At 39.6% G+C, this 23,485-nt stretch overlaps 1 protein-coding gene, 1 non-coding gene and 1 pseudogene across 2 annotated transcripts in view; 2 read left to right on the top strand and 1 right to left on the bottom strand.

Moving 5' to 3' along the window:
- Window positions 1–23,485, bottom strand: part of Rnf212b (ring finger protein 212B) — a 45,077-nt gene that overhangs the window by 13,517 nt on the left and 8,075 nt on the right. Inside the window, exons 4-10 of the mRNA XM_032918217.1 lie at window positions 9,084–9,199; window positions 8,012–8,072; window positions 6,866–6,894; window positions 4,593–4,639; window positions 4,326–4,368; window positions 4,098–4,158; window positions 3,309–3,357 (exon numbers count right to left, since the gene is read on the bottom strand). Of these exons, the coding sequence (XP_032774108.1) occupies window positions 3,309–3,357; window positions 4,098–4,158; window positions 4,326–4,368; window positions 4,593–4,639; window positions 6,866–6,894; window positions 8,012–8,072; window positions 9,084–9,199 (406 nt within the window). The remainder of the gene's footprint in view (window positions 1–3,308; window positions 3,358–4,097; window positions 4,159–4,325; window positions 4,369–4,592; window positions 4,640–6,865; window positions 6,895–8,011; window positions 8,073–9,083; window positions 9,200–23,485) is intronic.
- On the top strand, window positions 5,731–5,836 carry LOC116914169. Its single transcript, XR_004389714.1, has one exon. It is a non-coding gene; the product is annotated as a U6 spliceosomal RNA (small nuclear RNA).
- On the top strand, window positions 12,576–12,813 carry LOC116913953 (annotated as a pseudogene).

A 23,485-nucleotide genomic window follows, 5' to 3' on the forward strand; every position in this document is an offset into this window, starting at 1 on the left:
CTATTACAGAGAAACCCTGTCTTGAAGATTCACCCCCCCCAAAAAATAAAAACAAATAAAAAACAAAACAAAACAAAGCTGGCAGGGTGTGTAATACTATTTAACTTAAGAAAACAAAAGGAGTATTCTCTAAGAGTTGCCTATACTTTGCTTCTTGTCATAACAATCAATGATTAATTGAGCTTACTCTTTTGAGACAGGGTCTCAAGTAGCCAAAGATGACCCTGAACATCTGATCCTCCAGCCTCAGTCTCTCTGGTGCTATAATTATAGGTTTGTGCCACCATGCTGGGGATCAAGTCAGGGTTTCATGTAACCTATGCACTCTACCAGCTGAGCCACATGCCCTCTACCTGGCAAAGAGCCTTAAAAGTAGCAAGAGGCGGGGTTGGGGATTTGGCTCAGTGGTAGAGCGCTTGCCTAGCAACCATAAGGCCCTGGGTTCGGTCCCCAGCTCTGAAAAAAAAAAAAAAAAAAAAAAAAAAAAGTAGCAAGAGGGAAGCCACACATCACAAAAAAATAATAATGACTTTTTCATCAGACATACCAGGGACCAGAGAACACTCAAAGTTCTCAAATATTATCAACCAGAAACTTATATCCAATAATACTTCCTTTCAAAACTGAAGGAGGAGTTAAAATATTCCTATATAAACAAAAATTTAGACAGTGAACTTATCACTCTCAAACTTGCCTTATAAGAAATACTAAATGGAGTCTTTCAGGCTGAAATGAAAGGACACTAATTAGTAACTCAAATGCGGAAAAGATAATTATAGAGGTAAATACAACAAAAGACAGTTTAAGTGCATTTTTCTTGGTAGCTTCCCCCTATCGTATTTTTTTTTTTTTTTTTTCGGGGCTGAGGGCCGAACCCAGGGCCTTGCGCTTGCTAGGCAAGCGCTTTACCACTGAGCTAAATCCCCAACCCCCCTATCGTATTTTAAAGACAATTGAATAAGGTAGTAATTTAAAGTTTGAGTTGCAGAACTATGAAGTTTTGGTAAGTATTGATGTTAAATGCGGTACTAACTTAAACCAGGCTTTTATAAATGATGTTAGCTGTAATCTTAAAACAGTTTTGAATATAGTAAAGGAAATAAAAGATCTAAAGTGTTGTACTAGAAAACAATCAATTTAACACAAAGGAAGGCAGTAATAAAAGAATTAATGACAAAAGGATGACATTTATAAAAGAAATAGCAAAATGGCAGTTCTTTCTTATTAGCAATTATAGCAATTATAAATGTATTAATGTTTCCAATGAAAAGGCAGAAAATCAAGACCAATGCTGCTTAAACCTGGAGACCTGAATTCAACCCTTAGAGACCACCTAAGGTGGAAGGAGAAAACCAACTCCACAAAGTTGTCTTTTTACGTCCACATGGATGTCATGGTTTAGTATACATTCATGTGTACACATACTAAGTTAAAAGAAAAATTTACATAAAATCAAACAGGCTGGGAATAGAGGCCAGTGGTAGACATTTGCCTAATATGTATTTGATCTCCAGTACTGATTGAAAAGAAGAAAAAATGAAGGAAAGCAGAAAGCAAACAAGGAAAGAAAGAAGGGAGGAAGGAAAGAAGAAAAAGATTGTGTATGTATCTCAATGGGAATATGCTTGAGTCCCCAGATTCAGTCCCCAGCCCATCATACACACTGCCTTCCATGAAGAAAGCAAAAAGAAAACCCAAGTGGGGTTGGGGATTTAGCTCAGTGGTAGAGCGCTTGCCTATGGCGCAAGGCCCTGAGTTCGGTCCCCAGCTCAAAAAAAAAAAAAAAAAAAAAAAAAAAAACCCAGACAAAACAAGACTTTAAAAAACATTGTTAATTCAGCTCCGAAAAAAAAAAGAAAACGGGTTGTGGGGGATTTGGCTCAGTGGTAGAGTGCTTGCCTAGGAAGCGCAAGGCCCTGGGTTCGGTCCCCAGCTCCGAAAAAAAGAATTAAAAAAAAAAAAAAGAAAGAAAAAAAGAAAACAAACAAACAAAAAAAAACATTGTTACTAAAAACGAAGTCCATGTTTTACCTTTATAGCGGAGTGAGAAAACAAACACCTTTCAGGTTACAAACTGATATTTTATGCACTGGTGAGATGGCTAAGCAGATAGAGAGCTTGCTCAAACCTGATGACCTGAGTCTGACCCCTGGATCCCACAGAACTGACTCCACACAGTTTTCCCTCTGACCTTCACATGTGTCTCGGTGCAGGAAAGTAGAAGTAAATGCCATCATTACAAAAGAAATTCAGTTTGTTAATTTCCTTTTAGACTTAATTTCTACTGCCATCTTGTGGCAATTCTGAAAATTCGAATAACTTAAGGTCTTTTGATCAGAGGTTTTTTTTGTTTTTTTGTTTTTTTTTTTTAAGTAGAGGTAGAGAGAGGTAAGAGAGAGGTAGAGAGGTGGGAGTGGGGGTGGGGACAGAGAGGGAGAGATTGTTGTGCCATGGTGCACATAGGAAGACCAGAAAACAACCTTTTAGTTGGTTCTCTCCTGCCATCTTTTAAAAAATGATTTATTTATTTTTACTTTATGGGCATTGGTATTTTTGCCTGCATGTATGTCTGTGTGAAGATGTTGGTTCCCCTGGAACAGGAGTTACAGACATTGTGAGCTGCCATATGGGTGCTGGGAATTGAACCCCAGTCCTCTGGAAGAGCAGCCAGTGTTCTTAACAACTGAGCCCTCTCTCCAGTTCTCTGTCTTTCCATTTTTATGTTTGTTGGGGTAGTCAAATTTGGATTAGAAGGCTCTTACCCGTTGAGCGACACCTTTGATCAGGTTTTCTTTTTTTTTTTTTTTTAGTTCTTTTTTTTTCGGAGCTGGGGACCGAACCCAGGGCCTTGCGCTTCCTAGGTAATCACTCTACCACTGAGCTAAATCCCCAGCCCTCTTTTTTTTTTTAAAGATTTATTTATTACATATGAGTACACTGTCATTGTCTTCAGACACACCAGAAGTGGGCATTGGATCCCATTACAGATGATTGTGAGCCACCATGTGGTTGCTGGGAATTGAACTCAGGACCTCTGGAAGAGCAGTCAGTGCTCTTAACTACTGAGCCATCTCTCCAGCCCCCTTGATCAGGTTTTCAATGGCTATCTCTCAACTTTTTATTTTCTTACTCTCTGTTTCAGAACAAAAATACCATACTTGAAAAACTGTAATACATGCTGGGATACCTGGGATCATTTTTTCAAGAAAAAAGTAAAACAGCATTATATTATGCATAGAACACTAGAAATTTCTAGTATCTGGACAGAACATGCAGACTTCAGATACCTTCCCCCTACCCTCTCTCACCAGTGTAAGAGTCTCTGGGAGTGCTCCTTTCGTGCAGGCCTCTGCTTCCCTGACAGAAAAATAATGACCATTAATTACTCAACCTAGTTCCTCTACATCCCCAATTCCCCATTGTTTCCCAGTAACAATTCATTCACACATCTATCATTCTCCCACATCATGTGAACTGGTTTTAAGAGGGACCTATGCAGGCTGGAGAGATGGCTCAGTGGTTAAGAGCACTGATTGCTCTCCCAGAGGTCTTGAGTTCAAATCCCAGCACCCACATGGTGGCTCATAACCATCTGTTATTAGATCTGATGCCCTCTTCTGGTGTGTCTGAGGACAGCTACAGTGCACTTATATATAAATAAATGAGTCTTTAAAGAATAAAGAGGGATCTGTGCTTTTTTACTTCAAACATGCATGAGGCGGGTACTGCACATTCACTTCTTGAGCACTTACACTGCAGCTGCCCCTGCTGATCCATGTCATTGTCCAATGCTGAATATCTAAGGTGCCATATGGCATGACAAGATTTGTGCCAAAACCAATATATATTTAAGATTCTTGAATTACAGTCTTGCTTTTATTAAACATTAGAAACCTCAATATAGAAAAATAATAGGGGGCTGGAGAGATGGCTCAGTGGTTAAGAGCACTGGCTGCTCTTCCAGAGGTCCTGAGTTCAATTCCCAGCAACCACATAGTGGCTCACAATCATCTGTAATGGGATCCAATGTGTCTGAGGACAGCTACGGTGTACTCATATAAATAAATCTTAAAAAAATAATATGACCATTACTTTACCTGTTCCACATGACTGATACCAGCCACTGTGTAAGGGATGGACTCCATAGAAGAAGAGCGACTGCATAAAATGAGATAAAACAAGAACGCAAACAAAACAAAAGCAAACATAAGAAACCGGTGTTACATTTGACTTGGCAGTAATCCTCTCCAGTACCACTTGGAGCCACCTCACTCATCTTCCACCTTTGTTAACAGCTACAATGTTCAATAATAGCCTTCACTCACCTGACCACTTGGCTGCTCTGCTGGGAGCTGGGTCGTGGAGCAACTGAAAGAGCATGAAGTGCAGGAAAAATTGCCATTAGTGGTACTCTGCCTTACCTGGCTAATGTGCTTTGAGTGGTGACCTGGCTATATCATGTTTTACACATTATACATAAGATTAGCATAATCATGTTACGGTTTCTGAGGAAAAAAACAACTTCCATATCAGGAAAAGATACTTTTTCATCTCACACAGATATCTGGAAAGAATTAGTTTTTGTTTTTCACCTGACTGTGATGGGGAAGTAATACCCACTGGTCGAGGTGTGGTTAACCTACAAGAAAATGAAAAGAAGTCAGCTTTGATCTCATGGAGCAGAATTACAGGTCACATTAGAGAGTCAATCATTCACTGATTATAAAAACAGTAGCTTAGAGGCTGGGGAAATGGTTCTTGCATTTCTGAGGATCCATGTCTGACTGCTCACAACTGCCTTTAACTTCAACTCTAGTGGATCTGATATTTCTGGCCTCCATGGGTCACACACACTCACACAAACACACACAAAATCTCTTTTAAAAAAGATTTATTTATTTCACGTATGTGAGCACACTGTCACTGTCTTCACACACACCAGAAGAGGGCATCAGATCCCTTACAGATGGTTGTAAGCCACCATGTGGTTGCTGGGAATTGAACTCAGGACCTCTGGGTGAGCAGTCAGTGCTCTTAACCACTGAGTCATCTCTCCAGCCCATAAAATCTCTTTTAAAAGGCAGAGGAAGAAGGAAAGAAAAGAGAAAAGAAAAGAAAAGAGCAGGAAAGAGAAGAAAAGAAAGAATGGAGTAGCAGCTTCTTCTCTAAGAATGAGTACTCACAACATGGTAGGAAAGACATCATCACAGCATACAGAAGTCAAGTTTCCTTGTGAGGTCCCTTACTCTCCACTTCCCCAGTGGAGCCTTCCTCTATTCCCTCTCATAGAGTAATTCTGGAGTTCTGTCTTTCTTCCTTCTGATAGCATCTTACCAAATATTCTCAACTTTATATCTACTGATCCATTCGTCCATTCATTCATCCAGCCAGCCAGCCCGCAAGCCATCCATCCATCCACTCAACAAACATATCTATGTTCTATGCCTTGAGATTAGAACAGTTGGCTATGAGAGATTCATAGGCTACTAAGAGAAGGTAAGACTCAGGCCTGGATAGAACCCAGAGGTAGAGTGCTTCCTTAGTGAGGCCTGAGATTTGATATGCCAAGACCACAAAGGGGGGGGGGAAACAAACAAACTCAAGCACAACAGTTTATATATTATAATGGATATACAAAAATAAAAAAAATTTGAAATACTAGATAGCAACCTCTGTGACTTCAGGAGTGCTATGTCTTTTGAATATATTCATCATTAAAAATATTTACTAGTGCTCGCTTTGGCAGCACATGTACTAAAATTGGAACGATACAGAGAAGATTAGCATGGCCCCTGCACAAGGATGACACGCAAATTCGTGAAGCTTCCATATTTTTGGGACTACCCAATACATGTACTAGACTGACCTATACCTATACATGGACTGACCCAGGGCTCCAACTGCATATGTAGCAGAGAATAGCCTTGTTGGGGCACCAGTGGAAGGGGAAGCCCTTGATTCTGCCAAGGTTGGACCCCCAGGGCAGAGGAATTTCCAAGGGGGGGGTAAGGAGGGTAGATGGGGGAACACCCGTATGGGAGAGGAGGAGGGGATGGGGGCCTATGGACAGGAAACCAGAAAGGGGAATAACATTTGAAATGTAAGTAAAGAAATATATCTAATAAAAAATTTAAAAAAATTTACTAGTTAGTAGGGCACAGTACAGTAATATATGTTGGATTCTTGAGGAATTAGTAGGAACTTATAAGACAGTAATCAAGGGTGAGTATTAAACTCAAGATTTCACTTTAGAGCTGAGTATGGTGGCATATATAACTACTCAGGAGGCTGAGACAAGATCACTAGTTCAAAACCAGCTTAAGTAACTTAGTGAGGCTGTCTCAAAATGATTAGTAGAGAGAGGGCAGGAAGGGCGGGGTGAGGGGCATGGTGGTATGTACCTTTAGTCCCAGCACGTGAAAAGCAGAGGCTGTCAGATCTCTGAGTTCCAGGCTGGCTAGGGCTATAGTGAGAGTCCCTTCTCCATAAAAAGGGGAGGGTGGAGGTGGCTCTTGAGAGCACTAGCTCAGTGGCAAAGACCCTAGCCCCTAGTACCATAAAAAATAAGACAAAAAGATTTCACTTCTGTCAGAGAATCAGGAAAGTAAAAGATATATTCATCAACCATTTTATCCACCATGGAGCCCACACAATTAGGAGTCAAGAAAAACTAGCCAAACGCTTCCCAACATAAGAAAATGGCTAAGGATTAGGAGGAGAAATGCTAGGTACCATGAACTGTTCAGTCCACAGTGTCCACATGGAACACATCATCAGACATTTATGTACAACTATAAAACTGAAAATGTTTTCAAGAACAAATCAGAAAACTTCAAGGTAGAGGGCTAGTGAGGTAGAAACCGACCTGTTTCCGTAGTAGCAGCTTGGCGATCCCTGTAGGTGGGAAATGAAAGTGAGGGAAGCTATCATTAAAGGCTTTAATTAATGGATCATAGACTGGTTTGTTACATAATTTACCTGAAAACCCCCCTAGCTAAGGCTGCCAACAGAAGAACAGAACTGTGTTTCCTTAGAAAATTGTTCTTGGGGTTGGGGATGTAGCTCAGTGGTTAGAGCGCTTGCCTGGGCGCCAAGGCCCTGGGTTCGATCCCCAGCTCGAAAAAAAAGAACCAAAAAAAAAAAAAAAAAAAAAAAAAAAAAAAAAAATTGTTCTTAGCTTTCAGAGAATAAAAATTTAGTTTGTTTTTTTTTATAACAGCATACTGGGGAGGCTAGGCATATAGCACACACATGTAATCTCAGTACTAAGGGAAGAAGGCAAGAGACTCAGGAGTCCTAGGCTAGCCAGCTCAGTAAGAGGGCTCAGGTGGTAAAAATGCCTGCTAACCTGCATTTGATCCCTCATTCCCACCGTAGAAAGAGAAAACTGATTCCGTAAAGGTACCTCTGACTGACAGCTGCTCTCATGCACATAACACATACTACATACGCATCACACACACACACACTAACAATAATAATATTAAACAAATCTTGAAACAAACATAACAAGGAAAGGATCCTGAGGCGTTTTGGACTTCTTCAAGAGAAATGTTAAGTCGAAATATGTTTCTTAATGAGGGATTCTCATCAATTACAGTACTACTCACTGACATTTCAGAATGGGTCGAAAGTGTGCTAACTATTGATGCTTCTAGCCTTCCAAAGTCTTCTGTGCCTGTATTTATTTACTACAGTGTGCCTACTGTATAAATATGAGTTTTCTGGGAAGCACTGTTCTAAATAGCCATCCAGAAAGATGGATAAGGTAGGAAGTAGAATAATAATAAAGAGTCTTATTCAACTGAGCACAGGGACATGGGTGGTAGTTCTCAACCACAGGGACAGAAGGATCCTAAGTTTGAAGCCAGCCTGGACTACCCAGTGAGAACCCTGGGGATGGAGCTCAGTAACTGAGCATTTATCTATCTGAGCATGTGAAAGACTCTGAATTTGATTTCTAGAAATCCAAACCAAAACAAGTAAAAAAGATAAAATTTATTTTATTCACCTTTAGGATGGCTAGAATTTTCTTCAGTTCTCCATTCTCCTTCCTTAAGACTGATAGCTCTCTAGGCAAAAGATGGAAACAGTCAGGTCCAGGGCACTACGATAGAAATTATTGTTATTATCAACATCTTAGTTAATGCTTGCTGAGAGGTGTTTGCAGAAAGACAAGGTACTTTCATCAAGGATCTGGTGATTCAGGGAGAAAGTGGCAGGGTTTTGATGGTAAAAACAAATGGACAAGATGAGCAGTTATTTGGTATGACTTCAAGGGGTTTTGCATAGAATTCCATTTCTTCTTCATACATAATCTTGGACTACTGATGTCTAAGTTTCCAACAACTGGGCCTTTGAGAAGGCTCAGTGGAGAAAGGCCTTGGATCAGATCTATGGCTTGAGTTAATTCCCTGAACCCACATAGTGAGGGGAGAAAACCAACCTGCCAAGTTGCCCTCTGAGCTGGCATGCATGGAGGGATGCACGCACAGCACACTCACAAACAGTAAAGAGACAATTTAAGTTTCCAACAAGGACTCTAGTTTTTTAATTAGCATTTTATTTTATTTTATGTACATTGGTGTTTTGCCTGCATATATGTCTATGTGAGGGTGTTGGATCCCCTGGACCTGGAGTCACAGGTAGTTGTGAGCCACCAAGTGGGTACTGGGAATTGAACATGTGTCCTCTGGAAAAGCAGCCAGTGTTCTTAACTGCTGATCCACCTCTCCAGTCTCAAAGATTCTGTCTTTTAGTTTAAGATTTCCAAAATGCACTCCTTTTGAATGTTATATCTCAGTGTTATCAATATGAGTCTGCTATATCTGACTTCACTGAAGAAATGTTTTTGGATATAATGAAGTAGAAGAGAAATGCTATAAAGTGAGGAGGGTCCATAGACTGAAGAATGAAAAAAAAATAAGAGAGACCAAGGGGAACAACCAAAAATTTCATACCTGACTTTCCTAAGACAAATATGAACATGCATAGGGCAATTTTCAGTGCTTACATTTGGAAAGGACTACAGTTTTACTAAAAGAAAGAAAAGGTGCTAGCTGGAGGTTTAACGTTGTGCTTACTTGTTCTGGCTGGCTGCTGTTTCCTGGGCCTCCTTCACAGCTGCTTCTAACTTTCTAATTCTGTCCTTATAAAAGGCGATAAGAAGATCTGTTTGTTTCTTCTGGAAGCACCACACCTACTAGGAAAAAAGAGGTCTTTGGCATACACTTCTATTAACTCATTCATATTACTTTAAACTATAAAGGGAAATTCACTAAATCATAGTTTAGAACTGTTCTTCTCCTAGACCCTTTAGTATAACTTTTAACTCCCCAAAACTATAGAGTTCAACACTAGGGAGAGCCAAAACTTTCCATTTTAGGACATTGGCTTTCTCTTACCTTAGTGAGAATATTTGGCATTATTGAATGATATATATATATGCATATATATATTCATAATATTCATTCTACACACACACACACACACACAGACACAGACATAGACACACACACACACACACACACACACACTGTTCATCCTGAGCAAAAAAAACAATAATAAAACTTTCAAGTTTTTTTTCAATGCTTCCAATGTATTTTCTGTAACACTTAGGCTGTGCTAGTCGAAGGATGTTTGTGCTGTGTAAGTAGAAGTGGTAGATGTGAGCAGGTATGATGACACACACCCATCATCCCAGTGCCCAGGACAGAGAGGCAGAAGGATGAGGAGTTTGAGGCTTGATTTGGCTGGCCACAATGTGAATTTGAAGCTGGTATGGGCTATGAGATCCTGTCTCAAGGAGGAAGGGCATAAAAGAATATTTCTGATTTTTTTAAAGTTTTCTGATTTATTTCTGGATATAGACATATAACTTTATCTTCCGTATTATTTTACCGTTTGCTACACTAATGTATCTAGCACAGGACTGTTGAATCAGAGTTAATATTTACAAAGTGTTTTAGCTGTGTCAGGCTCTATTTTGAATACACAGCAGAATTTATGTCTCATCTCACTGATCTGACTATAAATCCTTTATCAAAGGCCCTTCTCTGGGTATGTGTACTCTTCACATGATTTTTTTTTCTCATCTGATTTGTTTATAAAAGTAAAATTTTAGAAAATTTGAACAAAACAGAAGCAAAAAAAAATTACGTAGAATTATCTGAAATGATAGGAGGATGTGTTTGGAAGTGAATAAAAAAAAGATAACTATGTAATAAGACACAGTACTCCCAACATTCTAGTTTTAACTGTGGGATCAACATGTTATGAAATGAGTTATTATAAGGCACTTGGAATCTTAGCTGAATTTGATAGCTCATGCCTGTAATCTTAGCCCTTGTAAGGCTGAGGTAGGAGAATTGTAACTTTGAGGCCAGCCTGAGCTACATTAGTGGACTGCAGAGCAAGATCCTATGACTAAGAAAGGCCAATAGGCCAGATGGTGAGATGACTTCAGTGGGTGCTGTCAATCTGATGACTTGAGTTCAACCTAGGGACCCACATGTTAGAAGGAAAAAACAGACTCCTGCAAGTAGTCATCCAACTTCCACACATGTGGTGTGACATGTGCACATAAGTGTACATACACTACACACACACACACACACACACACACACACACACACACATCCTTAGTTATTGTTCTATTGCTGTGAAAAGACACTGTGACCTAGGTAACTCTAATAAAAGCATTAATTGGGGCTTGTTTACAGTTTCAGAGCGTTAGTACATGATCATCATGGCAGGGACCACAATGCACACAAGCAGGTATAATGCTGAAGCAGCCGAGAGCTTTACATCTGGATCTACGGGGGCATTGGGAACTACAAAGACAGAAATACACTGGGCCTGGTTTTGAGGTTTCAAAAGCCTGCAGTGATGTACCTCTTCCAACAAGAACACATACTCCAGCCATGCCACACTTCTTAAACCTTACAAGCAACTCACCAAATGGGGACTAAGCATGCAAATATGAGTTTATGGGGGCTATTCTCATTTAAGCCACCACGACAAGCATGCACATTAACATTTTTAAAAATAACATGTACAAAACTTTAAAAATTAACAAAAAGGGGAGATTGATCAAAGCCAAATCCTACTTTAGTCTAGATATAGCTCACTTTGAGACTGTCAAGGGTCACAGGTACACTGAGACTAGACCCCACTACAGAACTCAAAGAGCCAGATTAGACTTTAGGAGAGCCCTCTGACTAGTCCTAAGCAAGCTTTCTTTGCCTTCTTATCCCCCAAAACTGAAATTTAAATCTCACATGAAGCCAAGGGTTATGTAGCATTCTCCTTTTCAATAAAACCTTCCATCTTTCAAAGAAGCTCTTTAAGACATGGGATATTCTAAAGGGACATGAAACAATTCATCCTGCAGGGAAGGTCTCTAAAATTCAGCAAATAGCTCAGTTTCAGGAAGTCCCTGAAACTGACAAGACTCACTAGGTCCCATCAGCCCCAAAATATGGATTAGTAAAAACTGCTAAAACTTGGAAGAAGCAGATGAACCAAACTGCCTGGAAGAGCCTCGGACCAACTGAGCTGCCTGGAAAAGACTCCACCCTGTTAAATAGATCATTTTTAAGATGATTGTTTTGTTAATACAGTAATCTAGAGCAGATAATAAAAGTTGTTATACTACTGAAAACACAATCTAGATAACTCAAGTGTTAATATTATTCATTTAATTATAACACTATGTGAAACTATCCACTTCCCGACCCAAATGACATTCATTCACCTCTACATCTAGGATCAGACAGTAAGTATCATTGCCTTCATGTTATAGATTTTGTTCATTTTAAATATTATAAAATTGTCAGGCTGGTGGTGCATAATTTTAATCCCAGCACTCAGGAGGTATGTACATTTTTGTAAGTTTAAAGTTAGCCTGGTCTTCATAGCGAATTCCAGGCCAACAAGAGTTACACAGTGAGATTTTGTCTAAGAAAAAAAATGTAGGAAATTTAGCTTACAGATACTAACAGGGTTTTAATTAAATGTACTGAAATCTTCATTTATAGTGACAATTTTAAATTTTTGGTTTCTTTAAAAAACAGAAATATTATAAGAATATACTTTTGTTTTGATACCAGAGATGAGATGCTTTGATCCATATGAAGCAGCTGACTATGATTTGCCTGGTGCTCTAATAGAAGTGTGGTTTTGCTAGCTGAAGATAGTTTTTGCAATTGTGTGATGTTTGAAATCTGGGAACTTTTCAGAGGATATACGTTGCAGGATATTTGATCACACGGTGAACCCTGAGATTGTGTACTGGAAACCCCATCTCTAGCTGTAGTCTGGCTCAGCCCTAGCACACACCTTTAATTCAAGAGTGTTACTCGACATTATCACACTGTGAGATTGTATACTGGAAAAAAACTATTTCTAGTAATGGTGTGGCTCAGTCCTAGCACATACCTTTAATACAAGAGCTGTTTATTGTAAAAAAAAAATTGAATAAAATCAACCATAGGTCAAGAGATGGAGCAGGTAACCAGTTGACAGGGAGTAAAAAGAAAAAAAAAAAAAAGGGGGGGGGTTGGCAAGGTCTCAGGATGGCTCGAACCATGGAACCTCTGGCAAGCAAGATCTTTAAAGGAGTTTTAGCTGCTGAGGTTATTTTTGGAGCTTATTTTTTAGTTTAAAAGGATGAACTTAAGCCAAGATTTCAGGCAAACAATGAGTAAGACATTTCCCTTCACTTTGGAAGTTTATTACAAATCCATTTTACAGTCTGGAACGTATGGCGTTAGAGAGAAAGATCAGGAAAAACGGTTGGATAGCAAAAATTAAGGATTTGGTCCCCGCTCAATGTTTATCTTTTCAAGAAACCAACAGTATCACTCAGGATTAAAATTCCACAGCTGACATGGATGGAGTTTCTAATGTGTGAAACAAAATATAAATTGTAATTCAGGTCTTATTCCTTGGGGTTGAAAAAGCTGACTGAGGAATGTTCATTGTATTTATCAATAAACTTTTATTTATGCTACTGAAAATAAAATGTCTATTAAAAGAGAGGAAGTCAGAAAGGTGGGGAGATGCAAAGGAAACAGAAAGGAGGGACATTCGGTTGGGTTTTAAGATAGTATGGAGAACTGTTTTTCTTCCTTCTGGGACATCAGATGAGGAGGAAGGGTGCTTTCTCTGCCTCTCCAAGCTAGCAGGCTTCCACCCCCGCGCCTGACTCCTGAGTCTTCATTTGGTGAAATGCAATGTTTGGTATTTTGTTTTAAAAACAACAGGTACGGAAAGGCTGGGGCCCTGAGAGGTGAGGCAGGTGGTTGTTGGTCATTGAGGGAGGTTGGCTGCAGTCTGTTAGTAATCATGCTCAAAAAAGACACAGAAGAAATTAGATTCATGGAGCTCTCTCTCCTCTATACTTTCTCCCCTATCTAGTCAAAGTGGTGAAAGGGGGATAAAGGGTGGGCAAAAGAAGAATCCATAATGTAGCAAACACCAGCTACACTTCACTTTCCTAGGATTTCAATGACCCAGGGTGCAGTGTGGTTTAAAGTATTTTCATAGCAATCTTTGTAGTGCTTGTGTTTGAGTAACCCTTACTGTACTTACAGTAGATGCTGGCATTTGGAAACACCAACAAGAAGTCATGAAGTGCTTCCTTTAAGTGAATAGGTACAAATTCTCGACTAATGGGAAAAGGGAAAAATGTGTGGAAGTTGTTAAGATTTTTCTAAGGACAAATATACTCATGTATCTCAGGGTTTCTACTGCTGTGATGAAACACCATGGCCAAAAGCAGCCTGGGGAGGGAAGTAACTTAGCTTACATTTCCCTATCACCATCCATCATCAAAGGCAGTTAGGGCAGGAACCTCCAGGCAGGAGCTGATGCGGGGTCAAGGAGCAGTGCTGCTTTGCAGGCTCCTTCCCGATGGCTCCGTTAGCCTGTATTCTTTGAACTTTAACCCAGGGCACCACTCACGGTCAACTGTGCTCTCCTACACCCATCATCAACCAAGAAAATGCACCTCAGGCCAATCTGGTGAGGTTACTTTCTCAATTGAAGTTCCTTCTTCCCAAAATGACTCTGGTTTGTGTCAAGCTGACATAAAACAAGCCAGCACATTGTAAACTGTGCAGAAGGAAAAAGAAGTTTTTCAGTTTTGCCTTGTGAATCTCTTATTGTGCCTAATTTACCAATTTAACTTTACTATAGGTTTATGTGTAGAGGAAAACCACAGCACACATAAATTTTAGAACTATCTGCTGTTTCATGAATCCATTGGGGAACATGGTATTCCTTGTGGCTAAGGACTGTATTGTTTGATCCTTAAATTAGGCATTATCTCTCTATAAGACAGGTGGAGCCTGATAAACTGAGAAGAGTTGGCATTAGAGGCTGAAGAAAACAACAGCAAAAAAGCAGATTACTAATTTTTAAATCAAATTTTAAAATAACTTCAAAATTATTCTATATAGCCCAGCTGACCTCAAACTCATGATCTATTTCTTCATCCTTCCAAGTCCTGGAGTCCTAAGCATATGCTACCATGCCATCTTCATATTAGCAATTTCAAAGGAAATTTCTTATAAAAACAAAATTAATCTTATCATTATGAATAAAAGTGGCATGTTTAAAGTTGACTATTCTCTCTCTCCACCCTTCTTAGGCAGTCATATAAACAATTTAGTTTGGTGGCATGGAACTTCTGCACGAACAGGTCTATTTGGTTTGGTCTGTTGGGCCTACTGCAGCAGCTCAGTCTAATTCAATAGTCTATAAATTTTATCTATAACTTTTATTTAACACATAGAACATACTTCTTTTTGAGATTAGGACTTACTACATACCCCTGGCTACCCTGGAACTTGCTATAGACTTGGCTGGCCTTTAACCCACAGAGATTTACCTGTCTCTGCCTCCCAGGAGCTGGTATTAAAGGTATAAAGGCACCACAATGCCCAACTAGAACATAACTTTTACTTATTGAGGAGAGCATTGTAAAACTTCAGTTCTGCGTTAGGTCTATCAAAAGGCTGGAGAGAGTAAAGGAAAGACACCTGAAAACTGTTCTTCAGCTATGGCCACAGTGACACGATACCCACAATTATTTAGAGAAGGAAAGGTTTTTGGGCTTATTGTTCCCAAGGTTATAGTCTATGCTTATCAATTGTATTAGGTGCTTTTCTGTTGCTGTGGTAAAATTCTATAGCCAAAGGAACAAACAGAAGAACTTGATCTATGTTACAGTTACAGAGGGTTGAAGTCCATGAGAGTAGAACAGGAAGCCAAGGGCTTGCACACTGAACCACAAGCATAAAGGTGAGTGAACTGGAAACAACTGGCTCTGACTCCTTAGAGCCCACCCCTAGTGATGTACTTCCTCCGGCAAGGTTACATTTTCTAGACCTTCCCAAACATCATCGTCAACTGGGAACCAAGTGTTCAAAAATCTGGGATGTGGGGAGCATTTCATTCAAAGTACCACACCAAGTGACCTTGGTTTTGGACCTGTGGCAAAGCACAGTGGTAGGCCCTCAACTTTAAATGGCTGGCAGGAAGAGAGGAAGGGACCAGGATCTCCATGTTCCCTTCAAAGACATATCTATTATCTAACTTTCTTCTACTAGGCCTCACTTAGAACAAGAAATCAGGGTCTTGACTTTATGGGGCGGATGATGCCCTGGACCTTCTGACCCTCTGAGCTTCACTTCCTGAGACCTGGAATATAGGCAGGTATCATGTGCTCAGTTTTATGAGGCGCTAGGGAGTGAATCCAGGGCTTCATGAATGCTTGGGAAACGCTATCAACCAAGCTACATTACCATCCCAACTTTACCTCCTGTAGGTCCCACATACTCTAATAGTGCCACAGACAGGTGGCCAAGTGTTTAACATAGGAGCCTTTGGGAGACATCAGTTTCCAAACTGTAGTGAGGCACAGTTATGGAAGCAAAGTAGGAGCTCAGCAGATTCACTCTGTATTTTGTTGTTGTTATTTTGCTTTGGTGTTGTTTATTGGTTTATTTTACACTAACTTATTTTGGGAGGAGGCACATGTGGCCAGCAGAAAATAGTCTAAAGGGTACTGTTTTTGTCTTTCACCATGTGGATTCTGGGGACTGAATTCAGATCATTAGGCTTGGTTGTGAGCCCAGTCTTTAACAGCTGAGCTGTCTCTTCAGCCCAGGTCATTCTACTTGGAAAGAAGTGCCCTCCCCACTGAGAAATCTTACTAGCTCTCAATGTGGGTAATTAAAACAAAGATTTTGTTTATAAACTACTGTTATAGAAATGAGCATTACTTGTAGCATTATTATTAATTTTTTTCTTTTGAGACAAGGTCTTATTATAGTTCTTTCTGGCTTGGAACTTGCTATGTAGACCAAGCTGACTTCAAACCTGTTGTGATCCTCTTGTGCTAGAAGGTATATGTGACTATGCCTGACAAAAGTGGCTTTCTGGTTTTGAAAGTGGCTTTACTTTTTTTTTTTTTTTCCGGGGCTGGGGACCGAACCCAGGACCTTGCGCTTCCTAGGTAAGCGCTCTACCACTGAGCCAAATCCCCGACCCCGTGGCTTTACTTTTTAAAGTTTCCTTGTGTGTACATGCATGCTTGTGGAGGTCAGAGGTTGATAATGGGTGTCTTCAACTTCCTTCACCAAACTTAAACATGTCCTAATGTAGCTGGCCTATGGCCTCTAGGTATCCATCTGTCTCTGTCCTCCACTCCACTTTGCCCAGTGCTGATACCCCTGACTTTTTATATGGGTGCTAGGGATTCAGGCTCAGGTCCATATGCCTGTAATTTACTGATTGAACCATCCCTCATCCCCTAATTCTAATTCTCAGGATCAGTTTTTATCTGGCTAAATATTTATTGCCTCAAGCAGTTTTGAGTACGTGTAGTGAGTTGATAAGTTTTAGAGAGCTATTTTAAGGTTACAGACCTGAACCCAGGTCTTCTGGAAGAGCAGCTGGTGCTCTTACCACCTAGTCATCTTTCCAGCTCCCCAACCCCCCAAAGTCTTACAACTACATTAACTTATTTGTGTGTGTCATGGACTGTGTATGGAGGTCAGAAAACAGCCTGGGAAGTTGGTTTTCTCCTCTCACTATGTGGGTCCCAAGAACTGAATTCAGGGCCTCATGCTCACTGTTAACTGCCTTTGCCCAATAAGCAATCTTCTAGGTCTTATATTCTGAACTATATTTCAGAGTTACAAAGCTAATAAGGCAAGCGCAAGGCCCTGGGTTCGGTCTCCAGCTCCGAAAAAAAGAAAAAAGAAAAAAAAAAAGTATTTCAGCTTAAAAAACTGCAAAGGAAATGACAGAATTAGCATATCGACACTTTAAAACATGTAAGGGATTAACAAGTATGTACAAAGTTCATCATGGCAACATCATACAAATGACAGAAGAGCAACATGTACTTCTTGTGAAATGCAATACACTGACATTGCTTTGCCTCCCCTCCCCCAGATTCAATGATGGTGAGCAAGCTTTACCTGCCGATTTATAGGAAACAGGCCCAAAGAGTACAGTGAATAGCCAATGAATGCAGTAAACAAAATCCATGCTATGAACAGTAAGACAAAAGACCAGTTTATTCTTTAATAATAAATGGAATGAGGTGAAAAGAAACTTGAGAAATAATAGCCAACTGAAATATATACACTTTATTGAAAACTATCTCAAACAAACTCTAAGAGTAATCATGAAAGCCAGGCATGGTGGTGCACACCTTTAATCCCAGCACTCAGGAGGCAGAGGCAGGCAGATCTCTGTAAATTCAAGGTCAGCCTGGTCTCTACAGCGAATTCCAGGACAGCCAGGGAAACCCTGTCTCAAAAAATAAAAATCATAAGAAAACTGAGGAAATATGAATACTGTGTAATTATTTGACAATATTGGGAAATATTAAAGAAAAGAGCTCTCACCTTAAGTGATACACATGAAATATTTATATTTAACATGATAAAATGCCTGATTTTGGATAATTTGGTTAAGATTGTAGAAGATAAGGGGAAAATATGGCCATCAGCTTACAACTGGTGAAATACAATGATGATTAGTAATGGAGATTCATTATATCTTCTCTGGTTTAATATACTTGAAATTATCTATAACAAAATTTTAAAGCTAGGCATGACGATGCATACCCATAGTCTCAGGTTTTCAGGAGGTTGAGGCAAGAGAATCACAAGTTTGAAGACTGCCTAAGTACTTAATGAGATATTGCATCAAAATAAAATTTAAAAGGGCCAGGATGTAGCTGAGAGGTAGAGACTATTTGCCTATCTCCTGTGAATATTCTCAGTGGTATAAAAACAACAACAATGAGCTGGAGAGATGTCTCAGTGGCTAAGAGCACTGACTGCTCTTCCAGAGGTCCTGAGTTCAATTTCCAGCAACCACATGGTGCCTCACAACCATCTGTAATGGGATCTGACACCCTCTTCTGGAGTGTCTGAAGACAGCTACAGTGTACTCATATAAATAAAATAAATAAATCTTAAAAAAACACAACAGCAACTCTCATTTGTATTTATGTGTATGTATATGGGTTTGTGTGGGGGTGTCCATGGAGGCCAGAAGAAGAGCTAGAATCATATGGGTGCTGGGAACCAAACATGGGTCTTCTGAAAGAGTAATAAATGCATAGTAATAAATAACTGAACTATCACTGCAGCCCTTTAAAACTACCGATTGACTGAGGACTGTTGTACAGTATGGCGAAGTATGTATTTTCTTTGTCACTGATTTTATTTAACATAGAAGTCCTGACATGGTTTGGATCCTAATATGCTTCAAAGATTTATGTGTTGAAGATTTTGTCATCAGTCTGTGGCATTATTAGGAGGTGGCTAAATTCTAAGAAGTGAAGTCTACCAGAAAAAGGTTTACCAAAGGTAAGTCCTTAAAAGAATATGGGGAGGCTCAGTGGTTAAGAGCTCCGACTGCTCTTCCAGAGGTCCTAAGTTCAATTCCCAGCAACCACATGGTGGCTCACAACCATCTGTAATGAGGTCTAGTGTGTCTGAAGACAGCTACAGTGTACTCATATACATTAAATAAATAAATAAATAAATAAATAAATAAATAAATCTAAAAAAAAAAAAAGAATATGGGGAGCTGGGAGATGGCTCAGAGGTTAGAGCACTGACTGCTCTTCCAGAGGTCCTGAGTTCAATTCAGCACCCACATGGTGGCTCCACAGCCATCTGAATGGGATCTGATGCCCTCTTCTGGTGTGTCTGAAGACAGCAACAGTGTACTCACAGAAAATAAATCTTTAAAAAAAAAAAAAAGAATATGGGGACCCTATTCCTTTCCTCACTTTCTCTTACAATAAAGGTAGAACTCTGTTGGTTTGAGGCTAGCCTGGACTACTAGTAGTTTCCAGGATTTCATAAAGAAATCTTGTCTCAAAAAACAATCAAAGTTATTTTTTAAAGATTTATTCATTTATTATATATAAGTACACTGTAGCTGTCTTCAGATACACCAGAAGAGGACATCGGATCCCATTACAGATGGTTGTGAGCCATCATGTGGTTGCTGGGAAGTGAACTCAGGACCTCTGGAAGAGCAGTCGGGTGCTCTTAACCGCTGAGCCATCTCTCCAGCCAATCAAAGTTATTTAAAAGAGATTTTTTTGAAAAATGTTACAGACCAGAACCAAAATACCTTGTGCTGTTTTTAGTTCCTTTGAAAGTCATTCATTGCCCACTTCTATGTCTGACTTGATACTATTGTTGTGACTCCTAAAATCTTTTAAAATGTGTCCTTGGCAGACCATTATCTATTCAATTTCAAAGGCTACAAAGGTTGTGAGAAACATGTGAAACCAACTGCAGAATTTTTCTTACTTTGCTATAACTCACCTATTTGTGTTTTCAACCAATGGTTAAGTGCCTGGCTTTATGACTTTGTCCTATAACTTATAAAACTTGATGCAACCATTTCTACATGAAACATTCCCCTCAGGGCAATCTGAACCTAGACTGCCAGACTGTGGCCACTCATACTTATTTCTAGAGTAAACTGTGTTTTTATACTGCCTTTGAAATGCTTTGTATTGACACTAAATTGATTTTCTAAAGAATGTAGCATGACAACGAACACAGTTCCTAAAATCTGTGGCACTGTCCTCAGTGAGAGTAGAATCCAGTTATTCACAGCCCCTTTCAACCATGCCTTGTGTGTGTTGATGAGGTGACTCTCAATGAGACGGGAGTTGGTTGCTTGAGAAATCAGTACTGATTAGAGGGTTAGAACTGTCAGCCCTAATCCTTCCCTTTTCTCCACATATCTATGGAAGGGATAAAGGCTAAGAGAATAAGTTCGATCACCAATGGACAATTATTTAATCAGTCACACCTAGTGAAATGTTCATAAACTAACTGAAAAGAAAGTTTGGAGAGCTTCTGAGTTCCTGAACAAGTTAGAAGGTGCTAGAAAGATGGGTCTGTTGAAAGAACAATACTCAACTTCATATGGAAAAAAAAAAAACCCAGGATAGCTAAACCAATCTTGTACAATGAAAGAACATCCAGAGGTATCACCACCCCTGATCTCAAACTGTACTATAGAGCTATAATAATAAAAACCACATGGCATTAGCATAAAAAGAGATGAATTGGTCAACGGAATCAAATCAAAGTTCCAGACATAAATCTACACACCTATGGATGTTTAATTTTTGATGAAGAAGCCAGGAATACAAATAGGAAAAAGAAAGCATCTTCAGCAAACAGCCCTGGTCTAACTGGATGTCAGCATGTAGAAGAATACAAACAGACCTGTATCTATCACCCTGTATAAAACTCAAGTCCATATCTTTGGCACCAGCAACTATGTTAAATAAGGCTATATTTTGAAGAGAAATAATGAGCACTTTTTTTCCTTTGTGTCCTTGATGTTGGGGTGGTGCCCAGGCTTGTCCAAGATCTCCAATTTGGTCTATCACAGTGATATTCCCTTATCCCAGAAATTACAACTGTAGACCTAAACATTACTCTTTTTTAATGTTAATTTTGCTGATATCAACAGAAAGACATTTGACTTATTTTTATTTCACCTTAATAAAAAAAAAAATAATCAGTAAACAATTTCACTTTTGTAGATCTTCATATAAATGCTACTGTAGAAAACTCGAGGCTAAATCAAACATCCTATTACGGACAGGAAGTAAAGCAGGTACACAGTTTGCCCTGAAGAGGGTACTGTCGTGGAAAAAAAAATTGATCCCTGAAAGTTCTTAGAAGAGGTGAGAAGCAAGGGAGGTTTGATGTAAAAGTCAAGCCTTGCCCTCTCAAGGACTTCCAAGGTCAGCTCTGATCTAGATGGTGAGTTTTCATCCTCAGTCTCTTTGTCCAAATACATTGCAGCTGAAGCCTGTGGGCTGGATTGTGCCATTCCATTCTTGTCCTTACACTGTTTAGGTCTAGGTCCCTCCATCAAATTTCATTTCAGTAGCAATTTTCAAATGGGTGAAAGTTCACACCTGTGAAGGATTAGACATGGTCCACATCATCGAGATTGAGATAGGACCAACAGAGAGGTGGATAAAGAGTCAAGACGAAAAAGTAATTTTCCAACCTTCAGAACAAAAATAGAAGATGTCCTCAGCATCGAAAGGTGACCTGTAGTGAGCTGGAGGGAACTGGAAATGGACAGCTGGAAAAATCCAAGCATCAGACGAGATCTTCGCCAAAAAATGTAGCATGGCATCAAATAAAATTCCATTCACATGCAAAAAAAAAAAAAAAAAAAAAAAAAAAAAAACTCAAGTCCAAGTGGATCAAAACCCTTAACATAAAACCAGACACACTGAACCTGACAGAAGAGAAAATGGGAAAGAGCCTTGAATGCACTGGCACAGAAGACAACTTCCTGAACAGAACACTGATAGTGTAGACACTAAGACTGACAATAAATGGGACCTCATGAAAGTGCAAAGCTTCTGTAAAGCAAAAGGACAAAACAGCAGCCTACAGAATGAGAAAAGATGTTCAGCAACCCTATACCTGACAGAGGACTAATATCCAAAATATAAAGAATTCAAGAAATTTGACACCAACAAACCACATAACCCAATTAAAAGGGGGGAACAGATCTAAACAGAGAATTCTCAACAGAGGAATCTCAAACGGCTAAGAAGCATGTGATGAAATGTTCCTTAGCCATCATGGAAATGCAAATCAAAACGACTTAGAGACTCCACCTTACACCTGTCAGAAGAGCTGAGATAAAAAACACAAGTGACAGCTCATGCTGCTGAGGAGCAAGGAGAACCTTACCCATTGCTGGTTCAAGTTCAAACTTGTACAGCCACTTTGGAAATCAATATAAAGGTTTCTCAGAAAATTGGGAATCAATCTACCTCAAGAGCCAGCTATACTACTCTGGGCATATATCCCAGGTTGATGAGATTATTCTTGGCACTTTTAAGGAGGAAAGATATCCCTCAGAGAAATATAACTATTTAAGAGATGTATGGATGAAGATGAAGGCAACAGTAGGAGTTGGTTAAGATAGCCAATGACTATTTCTAAGCAGAGAAATAAAACTTCAGATGTGGAAAAGAGACCATTTATAATAGAAACAAAAGTTATCTATTGATTTTGATGAGGATGTTGATGCCCTTAGCAGGGGCAGTTTTTAATGCAACAGTTAGAAACCAGATCACAGAAGGCTAATAAGAGTTCAGGAGGTATGGGGCTGGAGAGATGGCTCAGCAGTTAAAAGCACTGACTGCTCTTCCAGAGGTCCTGAGTTCAATTCCCAGCAACCACATGGTGGCTCACAACCATCTGTTATGAGATCTGATGTCCTCTTTTGGTGTGTCTAAGGACAGCTACAGTGTACTCACATATATAAAATAAATCTTTAAAAAAAAAGAGTTCAGGAGGTAAACTAGATGAAAGTTACTTCCCCAGCAGTAAGGTCCAGTACAGTGTTAAGACTCTGTGGGGAATGACAGTAATCTTTACATTGCTATGGCCAGCCAACTCTGATTTTTACTCATACGATTTTGACTTCATCTCTCGACAGGATTTGACTCAGCTGACTATATCTACCATTGGAAACACTTCCTTCACTTGACTTCTGGGACACCACATATTTTTGTTTTAACTTCTGATTGCAGTTTTCCTAATTTCTCTTTTTCCACCTAATTGCTTAACATTGAAGGGACTCTATTTACATGATCTTATTTATTCCCAAGACTTATTTTCGCTGTGTTTATGTGTTGGGGGTGAGGGTAGGGGATTGCGCCTGGATGGATACATGGCTCTGGAGTTCTAACATTCAGGAAGGTATACACCCTACCGCTGAGCTACCCCACCCACATTGCTCTCCCCTCCAAGCTTTAAAAAGGATTTTCTGGCAAGCTGTGAACCCAAAGCTCAGTCTTGTCCTATGCCCTGTGCTCCAGGATGAGCTCAGCCTTCCTGAGTTTTCCACCTGGATTTCTGAGAAACATCTAAAACCTAAC

This window comes from Rattus rattus, chromosome 12, assembly GCF_011064425.1.
Source record: "Rattus rattus isolate New Zealand chromosome 12, Rrattus_CSIRO_v1, whole genome shotgun sequence".
Lineage (NCBI taxonomy): Eukaryota > Metazoa > Chordata > Mammalia > Rodentia > Muridae > Rattus > Rattus rattus.